This window comes from Hippopotamus amphibius, chromosome 9 (assembly GCF_030028045.1).
Source record: "Hippopotamus amphibius kiboko isolate mHipAmp2 chromosome 9, mHipAmp2.hap2, whole genome shotgun sequence".
Lineage (NCBI taxonomy): Eukaryota > Metazoa > Chordata > Mammalia > Artiodactyla > Hippopotamidae > Hippopotamus > Hippopotamus amphibius.
In genome coordinates, this window is record NC_080194.1 from 44,392,664 (window position 1) to 44,405,107 (window position 12,444).

A 12,444-nucleotide genomic window follows, 5' to 3' on the forward strand; every position below is an offset into this window, starting at 1 on the left:
TCCTGTCCTGAGGCCCTGGAGATGCCTCTGATGAGGGAGCCCCGCCTCTAATTCCATTCTCTAGTGGGGGGGAGGGGCCCCTGTGCAGGGGCCGGGGTGCGGCTGGGGTGGCAGGGAAAGCTGCCCTGAGTAGGAGACATCTGAGCTAGGTTGAAGGATGACCCGTTCATGGTATGAATGGCTGATTCCTATGCTTTAAATGGGAGAGGCTCAGAAGCCATCCCTGGACTTCCAGGTTAACCCCACGTGGTGCGCACGTAAGGCCGGAATGATGAGTCTTCTCTAGGAGAGACAGGCAGAGGCTGGAGGAGCTGGACGGCCTTTGACTCAGAGGATGAGGGGGAGGGTCCAACCATGTTCCTCAAACCCAAGACTCTCCAATCAGGCCCCTGGGGAGCTGGCAGGAGGCGTTTGGGGAGGGTGATACCCATCCCTGCTCCGTGAGGGCAGCACCGGGAGGCTGCTGAGCCTTCCTCCCAGACCTCAGAGGCCCAGGTGCCAGGGCTTGGCGCAGAGCCCTCTACGTGGATGGCAGAATCCAACCAAAAGGCCACTTCCAATCAGGCTCGGGGGTGGGGGGGGCGTGGCCGCGGGAGGAGAGCGCAGGTCTGAATTCTAGTCCTGGCGTCACCATGAGTCACGGTGAGACGTTGGGAAAGACGCCGGCCGATCCTGAACCTCTGTTTTCTCCTCTCTAAAATGGGGTAATTCCTATACCGTTAACCTTAAATAGGATCATAGGCATTAAAACATCTTTGAAATGGCAAGGAACTGTCCACGTGGGCAGGATATATGACTGATGTTGTCTTTAATTGTGACCATTAGGCCTTCTTCCCAGACCGTGGTGCCAGGATTGGCAATCTGACTGCCAAGTCTTGGAAATCCTCTGAGGTGAGAATATTTGGGTTTATAACATTGGTCACGGTGGAACGGGGAGGAGTGCTAGCTTGGAGCAAGAGACCTGGCATCCAATTCCAAATCTGCTACCTCCCTGCTCTGTGGCTTCAGGCAAATCACTGCTCCTCCCTGAACTCAGCGTCCTCATTGTAAAGGGTAGCTGACATGGTAAGGATCCCTGGAATATGTGCTGGGAAAGCACTTTGAGGCTCCACGCACCCCGCCCTCCTCCGGTTAACTAGAGTCAGTCCCCCTTCTAGGCGCGGAGCCAAAGAGCTATGGGAGGGGGCTGCCCACAAAAGCAGGAGGCGCTGGCGCTGGGGGCCGGGCACAGAAGCAGCACAGAGCAGGGGAGGGGGCACAGTGGCAGACGAGGGTCTGGTCAGAAGGCTGGGGCAACTAGCCCTGCTCTCACAGCAACGCACTATGAGGACAGGGGCCGGTCTCTGCCCCTTCTGCATCTCAGTTTCCAGCCCTGTAAAATGGGGAAAACCAGGCCTGCCTGCCGTCGCTGTGAGAACACGTGGAGACTGGATGTGGACTCAGCAGGCAGGGTTGAGGGGTAATGCAACTTCTTATTTATTAACATAGAACAACAAAAACGATAAAGCTCATATCTGCAACTGTTCAGGTCTCTGTGATAAGGTCTTGGTCACTTTGTCTGGACTGGCCGTGACCTTCAGTTCCGGGGTCTGGGCTAGGAAGACGTTCCAGTGACCTGCATGGAGAAGAGAGGAAGAGCTGTGTGTGTGTACGGGTGTGTGCTGTGTATGTATGTGCAGGGGTATTTGTGTGTGGTGTGTGCATGTGTACAACAGGGGCAGGGTGACTGGGGTGGGGGACACTTAGGACAACGAGGACTGTGTAGCCTGGGTTTGGAGCCCACAGGGAGGAAGGAGGTGGGGACCCCATCACACCCCCACGTCCCAAAGGGTCTGACGCATGACCCCGCCGTCAGCCAACAAACATGTGGGGGCTGGGCTGGTATCCTGGCACCTGCTGGTGCCCCTCCCATCTGTGACTTCCTCTCCCCCACCCGAAGACCCACCTGGCTCCATCTTCCTCAGGGGAGTGTAGCGCAACTTAAGGGCATCGGAAGGAATGTGGCTAGGAGGTTTCAGTGGGAAAGGTTTCCGTAGAGAGGGACTAAGCAGCACCAGGATTTCGGGGCTCAGAGCCCCCCCACCGACAGCCCTGTCTCCCTCACCCCCAAGACCAAGTCCAGCTGGCTCTGCTTTACCTTCCCGCTCCCAAGCTCCCGAGCGCCTGAGTTGGGAAATCTCTGGCCCAGACGCCCACTGGATTCCTGTGCCGGGAACTGACGTCTGTGGCTGACAGCCCCCCTCCCAGCGCCAGCAGCCGCTCCCGAGGAGGCCCCAGCTCCTAGCCCGGCTCTCTTCCCAGGCCCCCGTCCTCAGCCCGGGCTCCCACCTTCGTGGGTGCCAGGGAGCAGCCGGAAGTCCTGTGCCTCTTTCTGGAAATCTTGCTTCCTGACTTTCTTGATCTGAATCAAGTGGAAGATTCCTGAGGGCAGAGACAAGGGCATGAGCAGGAAAGGCAGGATGTGTGGTCAGTGAAACGGGCAGTGACTTGGACCTGGGACAGACCCCGTCACCTCCCTCCCCTCCCCCATTCTGACCAGACACCAAATCCTGTCGACTAAATTCCCTACATATTTTGAACCTCTCCTCCTGTCCTCACTGTCACCCTTCCCATTCAGGCCCCATCATGTCTTGCCTGGGTCACTACACTAGACGTCTGACCCCTTTAACCCGGACTCTCATCTGGGATCCTGGCTGTGGTCATTGGAAAATATGCATGTTACCCCATCATTCCCCTGCCATGTCCCCGCTCCTGTCACCATCACCACCCTGCTCTCACACCGCTCACCTGTCCATAGTGCAGAGACAGGGAAGGGAGGAGGGAGGGAGGAAAGAAGGAAGAAAAGCTGCCAGGCCTGTAGGGCCTGGTCAAGCCTCTTTTTTTGGACATAGAACATATGATAAAAATCAACAGGTGATTTCCTTAAGACACCAAAGTACTACAGGTGTCAGGGTTGTAGGCCCCCTTTCGGCGCAAGGCTCAGTTCCCTCTGCGCGGCCTGGCCTGTGCTCCAGCCCTAACCGGCTACTCGAGGTCTCTGAGGGGGCCAAGCCTGTACGTATGCTGCCCCCTCTGCCGAAACACCTTCTCCTATTGCCACAGGTGAACCTACTCATCCTCCCAGCCTTACCTGGGAAGTCTCACTTGATTCTCCCTCTTCCCCCAAATAGTTATAATTTCCTCCTTGGGTCACTCACAGCTCTTGGTTTCTCTTGTGATTGTTCCTGTTTCTAACGTGCTATCATTGTGTCTGCTCTTGCCTCCCCTACAAGACTGGGAACTTGGGGAGGTCTTTCCTCTTGGGTTCGCTGAGCCTGGCCCACATTAAGCATGCTGAACGAACGAATGAACGAACAAATGAATGAATCCCTGGATGGATGGATGGATGGAGAAGCAAATATATGTGTACCCTGTCTAGGCGAGGCCCTGAGCGGGCATGAGGTATTAGCTGGATCTCCTGATGTTTGCATCCCCTGGGGAGCTGGCCACGGTCACCACACATGGCACTGAGGCCCTGAGCACATGGGCTATGAGGTCGCGCCAGCTGTTACCACCGGGGTCTGTGGCCAGAAAGAACAGATGTGACAGCAAGGGCTCTGTTAGGCCAGCACCGCCCTCAAGGAAACCAAGAACTGGCCTTGCTTATGGGAATCCAAGTAGGATCCTTCTGAAGGGAACAGACAGTACTGGTCCTGGGACTGAGGTCCAGGAGGCTGGGAAAGCCCAGCACTGTCTTCAGGCCCCCCAGTCCAGATGCCAAGGGCCAGAATACAGGAGAGACTTACTCCAAAGGCCCAGGCTATGTCACAAGCATGAGATGAGGACAGGTCCTTGTGTCCCAGGCCTACCACTGCACAACCCCCCCCACACAAATTGGAGAGGCAACAGGGATGAGGGCAGGTCCCCATGCTGTCGCCTCTAAAGCATGATGGAAAGGTCTGGGCTCTTGGGCCTGGAATCAGGAGCTTGCCTGAGGGTCATGCTTGTGCCTCTTGCTCTTTGAAGGGCATGCCAGGCCTGAGAGTGGCTGGGCTCTATGTGTCCTGAGCAGCGGTGGGAGTGGTAGGTGAGTTCCAAGAGGTAGGCCAGGCTCAGCTTAGTGTGAAGAACCCTCTCTGGGTAAGCAAGTGAACCACCGGTTCCTTGCTGGAGGTGGGATGGGGGTATGTGCAGTTAGGGGCTAGAGACCACCAGGAAGACTGCAAGGGGACTGCCTTCCTGGGGGAGGGGGGGGAGTTGAGGAATTAAGACCCCTGAGGTGCCTCTACTCTGAAATTCTAGAATCTAAAAAGCTCTTAACCCTAAGCCAACTCTCTGCTCAGACTCTGGGCCTGGGACTGGCCCCACCATGGTGTGGCCTCAGCCCAGCTTTCCACCTGCTCACTTTGTCTCCCGTTCAATTCTCCTCTTCCTCTCCTGGCCCCCAAGGCCTCCTGTTTCCACTTGTCTGGGTGAGGAAACAGTAAAGGTTTCCCACTGACCATCAGACCTTGGGACAGTTTGAGTTTCAAGGTCTGGGACAGGGATGTAGCAGACAGGGAGGCTGATGGGGCATTTCAGGGACCCAGGGGCTCAGGAGATGGCGGGGTGGGGGAAGAGGAGAGGCTTGCTAGGGACAGGATGGCTGGGCCTGGCATTGTGAAGTTGAAGAGTCCTCCCCACCTCCGTTCCTTTTTGCTGGGCCCCTGGTGATGAGATTTGGCCTTGAGCTATCATGCCTCCCTCTCTGCCGTCCTGGGCCTTCCTCAGGCCCTTCCCTAAAAGCATAAGGTCACCTTCGTGGAGGCGGCACTGGGGAGAGTAAGACCTGGGTTTGAATCTTTGCTTTACTGTTTAAACTGTGTGATTTTGAGCAAGTCATTTTACCTCTCAGACTCAGTTTTCCCATCTGCAAAGTGAGGCATCCATACATAGCCCTCAGGCGTCTCATGTGGGTGAACTGAAGCACATCACTGGTGTGAAGCCGCACACCAAGCACTTAGCCCCGGCTGTAGAAGCAGGGGCTCTGGAACCAGAGTTTGAGGCTGTCGCTGCCAGCCTGCCTGCAATGTACCCCTCTTGCCTTTCTAAATGCTGTCCAGCCCAGGCCCACCCTCCATGAAGCTTTCCCTGACCAGCTTGGTTCCCAGGGAGCTCCTGCTGGGAGGCTGGGTGGGGGAGGCCCAGTGTACACATGCAGGCCCACCTGTCCAGGGATAGATGGAATCCCAAGGCTCAAAACAATCATCAGGGTGACTGAACCTACTCTCAGCCATTGGCAGCATCCCCACCCAGTCCTTGCTTGCACACTTCCGTGAATGGAACTTGCTCCTTCCCTTCCACTGTAGGAAGGCTCAAAGATTGAGAAGGTGCTTCCTCTTGTTAACTGAAACCTGCTTCTTTGCAACTCTAACCAACTGATGAGTTGGGATGAGAAAGATGCTGACATTTTTAGCAGCTACTGTAGGTCAGGGGCAGTACCTATGTTATTTTCATTTAATCCTCCAAAACCCCTTCTCCCCCCTTAACAGAAGAGAAATCTGAGACCCAGAGAGGTCAAGTGATTGCCCAAGGCCACACAGCTAAGAAATGGCAGAGCCGGGATTCCAACCCAGGTCTGTCTGATTCCAAAGCCCCTGCTTGTTGTTCTGACCCTTGTGGTCACTCAGAACACAACTGCTCCCTCTGCCTGGGGCAGTCACTTCAGAGCCAGGAAGCCAGCGGTCCTGTCCCCCTGAGTCTCCTCTTCTCCAGGCTGAACAGCTCCGCTTTCTTCGTCCATTCCTCCCACGACAGGGGGCAGAGTAGAGCAGGGAAAGAGCTGCATCTGACGTCACAAGACCTGGGCTCTAGCTCCCGTCCTCCACTTACTGGCTGTGTGGCCTTGGGCCAGGTACTTCACCTCTCTGAGCCTCAGTTTCCTCATCTGTAAAATGGGGATAATAATACCTAACTCTCAGGATCGTTGAGGATCAAATGAGATAATGAACGTGAAAGCACTTTGTAAACTCCAAAGTGCTTCACACATGGCTTGTTACTGTCATTGTCATCGTTCTTATCCTCCCCTCTTCCCCCCCCCATCCCCATGCCCACCTCCCCGCTGCCAGCCGAAGACAGCAGTAGAGAAAAGTGACATTAGAGCTAATTCCCACTTAAAGGGTTTAATTGTTTTATTCTCTCCAGGGGATTTATGTTTTACAAGAATAGCCCCAAAACTGAATGCAGCAATTCCCTTGTCAATGAAAACTCTGGACCTTCAGTTGGTGATAGGAGCAGCCTACTGAATAATTCAGGGTGAGTTTCTCACAGGATGAGAAATCTATTCCGATGTCGACTTACCTTGGAGGGGTAGAATCTACCATATAGAAAAGGCTGAATGAGACCAGCCTTGAGGATTTGAAGATGCTGTGGGGGCCCTCCTGCCTGAAAAGATCTCTCCTCCCAGTCCGCTGAAATTCTACCAATAGACAGCTCTTTGTTTTACCAGGGGAGGCATTGCCCTGTCCTGGTTCCTCACAAAGTGTAAAAACCCCTTTCCCCCAGGAGAGGGAGCACTTCAAGGCCCTGGCATCTCAGAGTGGGTGAGTTTATCAGAACTGTCAGATAGAATCAGTCTCTCTCTATCTTGGAATCTGGGACTCAAAGCTGGAAGGTGACCCAAGGCAGGTCTTCCTGGGCCAGAGGCACTTGATCAACAAAACCCCCTTAATGCCCTTGGCGGGTCTGGAGCAGAGGAAGGGGGACAGGCCAGAGTGGGAGTGGGCCATGGCTCACCTTTCACCAGCTTCCAGAGGTAGATCTCCACCTGCTCAGAGGCCTCACGCTCGAGGGCAAAGCGACGCAGGTTGTCCGGGCTTGGGGATACTGATGTGTGGACGAGGACCCGGCCCGGCGCCTTCGGACACTTGGTGGCACTGATCTCACTGTGGCCGGAGTCTGCCTTGTCCTCTGGGAGAGACAAGGAGCTGGTGAATGCTCTGTCTTCCCACCCCTGCTAGCCCAGGAAGGGGGGCCACGGGTCTGACATTCCCCTCAGGGTCAGTAGGCTGGGAAAGTTCTGGTGCCCCTGGGAAGAAAAGGAGGTCTCTGGGAAAGAGAGAGGGGGCCTCTTCCCACTCACCTCCCATTGATTAGCCTGTCAGAAAACTTCTCACCCTCGGGGCCCGGCTCACCTTCCACCTCTTCCAGGCAGTCCACCTGGAACAGCTCAGTGCACCGTTTCCTCCCACCCACAGCTTGTAAAACCCTTCTTGCTCATGCCTCTCCCTCATGCCCTTAATCCCACGCTGCCTTGCATTGCCTCGTAATTGTTTCACTTGGGTGTGTCTTCTCTCTAAAATAAACCCACAGGGTGAAGGGTGGGAATCATTTCTCCGAGTCATTTGTGTCACTGATACCACCCTGCACAGGCTCCCAGTGACACACATAGAGTGATAGGTTTGGGAGGGGTTGAGGTGATGACGGCAGTAATGATGGGTGTGAAATGGGACAGGTGGTGGCGACCCTGATGATGGCGACTGTAGTGGTGGGGGGGCGGGGGTGGTGGAGTGGGGATGGGGATGGGATGGTGGTGATGTTTCTGGTACCAAATTGGATCTAGTCCTAAAGCCTCGACATGCTGGAATTCCAAGGGTATTACCCAGAACTTTCCATGTGCCAATATTCCCTGACTATTTTTAAGGGACTGAAGAACTAAGTCCCTACACATCCCCCCACCTTCTAGATTCTTACTAGTTATGCAGCCTTTTGAGATGTCCAGCTAAGAGCTGTAAGCTGTCTAAATATCTTTAAGGGGAAACGGAGTGGGGTCTGAAGGTCGAGCCCAAGACCAGGTGTGTTTGTGAAGCAGCCCAGCAGCGAGCCACAGCCATCCTCATAGAGAATACAAGTCAAAGCCCTGTCCCTCATGCTCCCTCCCTAACCCTGTCCCTGTTGTATATTACTCTATAAGTAATTGTTATCCCTTATGTCTAGGTTTTGATTTGCAATTCATAAAGCATTTTCATCAACTCTGTCTGAGGCTCAGAAAGGTAAAGTAACCTGTCTTAGCCTGTAGCAGTAAATTAGGTAAGTAAGTAAAGTCAGGAAGCAAGCTAATGCAAACTCACATCTGCTGACATTGAGTTCTGGGGCGGGCGGAGACTTGGGATAATCACAGCCACTCAGCTATCTCGTTTGTGAAATAACTGAGATGTAAGAATTAAATGAACTATGTGAAATCATGATACAGTATTGGGCACATCATAAGTTCTCGATGCATGTTCCTTCCTCTTTTTCTCCCCCATTCCTCTCCTTTCAGTGTTGCTAACCCAGCCCCATAAGCAGATGTGGTCCGGGCACACCCTCAGCCCACGCCTTCCACCCCACCTGCCTTCCTTCCAGGCTTAAGGGAATGGGCCCTCCCCTCACAACAGCTACTGTTGACAGTCACAGGCTGCTTTTCTCAGGGAGATGCTCTGACGTTTTTTCCTGCACCCTCCTTAATCCTAGGGTCATTGTTGAAAGAACTCAGCCGGCAAGTCTGGAACCCTGACTTCTAAAAGCTTCGCTCACCCAGTTTCCTCCCAACCATAGCTTTTAAAACCTTCTTGCTTATGCCTCCCACTCATGCCCTTAATCCCACACTTCCCTGCCCTGCCTTGCCTTAAAACCATTTGCTTGGGTGTGTTTTCTCTCTAAAATAGACCCATAAGGTCAAGGGAAGGGATCAAGTCTTTTGGGTCTCTCACACCACCCTGCACAGGCTCTCAGTGAACACACACAGAATGAAAGGTTTGGGAGGGGTTGAGGTGATGGTGGCAGTAATGATGATGAGTGTGATACAGGACAAGTTCTAGAAGCCTGAGTTCTCATTCTAGCTCCACTGCTAATTTGCTGTGTGACTTAGGAAAGTCCCTTCCCTTCTCTGGGTCTCAGTTTTCCCGTATGTTGAGGAAGATTGAAGGGAGACAACAGCGGTCAAGGGCATTGTCTTTGTGGGAATTCCCTGGCGGTCCAGTGGTTAGGACTCGGTACTTTCACTGCTGTGGGCCTGGGTTTGATCCCTGCTCAGGGAACTAAGATCCCACCAGCCTTGAGGAGCGGCCAAAAAAATAAATAAAAAGAGCATTGTCTTCAGGATAAGACAGATACGGTTCATATCCCAGCTCTGTCATTTACAGCTTCAGGACCTGGGACAAGGTATTTATCTTCTCATTCTATAAAATGGAGATAAAGATGCCTGCCCTGTCTATTTTGGTGAGGATTACATGAATTCATGCAAAATACCTACCTGGCACATGGTAAGTGTTCAATAAATGTTGGCCATTCTTCTTAAAAGTCCTAATAGCCTAAGGTTTTATGACTTCATAGAATCCACGATATTATTTGATTCTATGTATATCTGAGAGTCTCTGAATCTGTAGCATTAGATGGTTCCTTAAGTCTAATATTTTATGAGTTGGGCATTTTCCACTGCTGTGCTTCTAACATTCTGTGCATCTAAAAACCCCTGCATCCTGTGGCTCTGGGTCCATGCCCCATCCACGTCAGAGATGTTCCAAGTGTCTGCCCTGGGGAGAGAGACCCAGGGCTCACCCTGGCCAGTGCCCTCCCTGCCCCAGGTTCTCTTTGTACCTGGACAAATCTTGCAGCACTTCCCAGCCACCTTCTCCGGCTGATGGCAGGGGTATTCAGTGGGGCAGGTCACCCGCTGGCAGTCCTGGCGTCCGTCCTGACAGGTGCACAGGATGCAGGGCAGGGGTCCGAAGGAGCGGAAGGCTGGGTGCCACACCTCTCCATGGGAGTACGTCTTCCCGCCATGCACACAGGCTGGGCCAGGAGGGCATGAAGGGAGGACGGTCAGTGCCTCGGACTAGAGTCCAGTAATGGGTGGGGGTAAGTCTTTGGGGTGCCCCTGCTCCACCAGTCTGGCCCAGCCACACTGCCTGCAAAGTGGAGGCCAGGGAGTAAACCAGCCCTCTGTCCCTAACATCCCCTATCTCAGCACTCAGGGCTGAGATGGGCCCAGTACGTTCTTGCTGAAGATGGAGAGTCCTCCCCTGCCCTCCACAGGCACCTCCGGCGGAGCACAGAGAGGGATGGCCTGACAGTGGGAGATCTGTGATCAAGTGCTTCACTGCCTGGCCCTGTGAGCTCTGGCAGGTCCCTTCTCCTTTCTCAGCCTCAGATTACCATCTGTAATGAGAGGGGCTGGGCGGGTGCCTCTGTAGCCCCTCCTGCTCCACCCATCAGGGTGCTCTGCAGTGAGGCCTCTTTCCTCCTCCTCTGCTGCCACAACTGTCACCTTGGCCTCCTTCCCTGATCCATCCCAACCATCCTCCTGCAGCGCAGCTCTGCCTCCTCCTTCCTTCACCAGAAGCTTTCCCTCACCACTTCCTTATCTTATAATAATTGACTTACATGTCTGTCTCCCCTACTAGTCTATCAGCCCCTCAAGGACAGGGGCCATTTTCATCTCTGTGTTCCGTGCCCCTCAGTTCCCAGCAAAGACATGACAAATGCTCAAAAAAATACTGTGTATGGCCCATAGTCCTGGTTCCAGGACTGGTTCTGCCTCTAACTAGATATGCTGAACCTCAGTGTCCTTATCTGTTAAATGGGGGTTTAGACCCGATGTTCTAGGAATCTACAAGCTCATGGCCAAGTTGAGATTGGGGAAGCACTTGGCGGAGGTGCAGGGATGGGAAGTGGGAGCAGTCAGGACCCCCTTTTCCCACCTTGGGGGTCAGCAGAGGCTCCAGTTCCCACCTTTCTTATGTTTCTCCTTCAGAACAATCTTGACTGTCGTGCTGCCTGCCTCCTTTGGCCGGAAGTGGCGAGGGATGAAGCCCAGAGGGGCGCTGGGGCCAGTGGGGGTTGGGGTGCTTGGGTCTCTCTTTCTCCCGCCGTCCCCTGAACACGGATCCTGGGAATGACTCTGCCAAGGGCAGGAAGGACGAAGGTCACGGCCAGGCCACTGCCAGTGCAGGAGCGGCAAGACAGAGACTGCAGTGGGAGGCCTGAAGATGGCTCTTGCAACTGAACCTGACAGCCCAGGGAAGACAGGGCCCAGGCTCTTGGTAGAAAGAAGATCTGGGTGGGGTTGAAGACGTTCCCAGGCAATGGGTCTTTGAAAACTCTCAGAGGATAGTGGTTTGGAAATCTAGCCTCCACCGAGCCCTTCTCAAACTGGCAGAGCCAGAGCCTTGGGGCTGAGGGGGGCAGAGGCCGCTGAGGTCTTGATCTGGGAGATGTAAGTGATCGGGGACCTGGAGACCTTAATATTTAAGAAACGGAAGGTGAGAATGTAGTGAGGAGGAGAGTTAGGAAATTCTTCTTTGTCTGAGAAGATTTAGGTGATGGGACAGGGGATGAGCCTCTGAAGATCCCACCAGGCCCCAGAATCCCGCAGGCAGGAGGACTGAGAGCAGGCCCTGTCCAGAGATGATGGGTCTTGGGTGCCTCCTTTCCTGAGCCCCTGGAATCCAACATCCCGAGACCCCACCCCTCCAGATCAGGTCTTGGGAGGGCTGGCCGTGAGAGCAAAGGGTGTGTGTGAAGGCAGCATAATAGGGCAGGGGCTTCCCGGTCCAAAGACGGGATTGGGTGCTCCAAGCCGTGGGTGGAGCAAGTGGGCTGGGGGCAAGGGGCAGAGCTTGCCACCCCCTCACTGACACTGAGTCATGCACATTCCTTCTTCTGCAGCCTCTTGCTGACTGTACAGTCTCTGAGTCAGTCAGTTGGACTGAGCCCACAAGAGCTCCCGGAGTGGAAACTGTGTCCCAGGCCCCCGCACGGGCCCAGGCACACAGGAGGCACCCAGGATATGCTTGTCAAGTAGAATAGAGGCAAAAAGGAATTGAAGAGCCCAGCCCCCAGGTTGGTGACTTGCCCATGGTATCCAGCAAGTCAGTAAGTAGCCTCTCAGGGCCTGGAACTAAGTCTGGTGGGTTTCACTTAGCCGTCTCCTGGGGGGAAGGAGGAGGGAGGGGGATGGCATGGTCAGGTCCCACAGCCCAAGACCCGCTCGACGAGGCCCAGCCTGGGAAGGGGGGATGAGCTGGCAGAGCAGAAGGGAGAGCTCCTTAGTTCAGACCCCCGGGGAGTCTCTGGGAAGGGGAGCCCGGCCTCGAGTCCCCCAGGGTCTAGGTGACCCAGGCTGAAACAGCAGGTGGAACTGTTCACACCATAGACATAGCACAGGTCGGGGACAGGGACACGCGTCAGTGTGTGAGCCCATTCTCCCACGTCTTTCCTCTCCGACCAGAGAGCGCCGGGCAGGTTCGCCCATCTTAACTCTAGACCAAGATCGAGAGGGGTCGAGAAGGAGCCGGCAGCAGTGAGGTAGCCTCAGGAGCTGGATGGGGAAGGCTGGCCCACGTCAGAGTCCACTCCCTTGGGTGACATGCTGCCCAGAGGTGGCCTGAATAAGGACAGACACAGGCTCTGGACGGAAGCAGTGTCAGTTTCCCAGGAGGGAAATCG

At 54.5% G+C, this 12,444-nt stretch overlaps 1 protein-coding gene across 2 annotated transcripts in view; it reads right to left on the reverse strand.

Moving 5' to 3' along the window:
• Positions 1-1,463: 1,463 nt before the first annotated feature.
• Positions 1,464-12,444, reverse strand: part of CHRDL2 (chordin like 2) — a 32,325-nt gene continuing 21,344 nt past the window's right edge. Inside the window, exons 7-12 of one of the 2 annotated variants that reach the window (XM_057748257.1) lie at positions 10,729-10,897; positions 9,595-9,789; positions 6,754-6,927; positions 5,851-5,905; positions 2,329-2,421; positions 1,464-1,615 (exon numbers count right to left, since the gene is read on the reverse strand). In XM_057748257.1, the coding sequence (XP_057604240.1) occupies positions 1,525-1,615; positions 2,329-2,421; positions 5,851-5,905; positions 6,754-6,927; positions 9,595-9,789; positions 10,729-10,897 (777 nt within the window). In that variant the 3' untranslated portion in view covers positions 1,464-1,524. The remainder of the gene's footprint in view (positions 1,616-2,328; positions 2,422-5,850; positions 5,906-6,753; positions 6,928-9,594; positions 9,790-10,728; positions 10,898-12,444) is intronic. The other variant, XM_057748258.1, reaches the window with a different exon arrangement.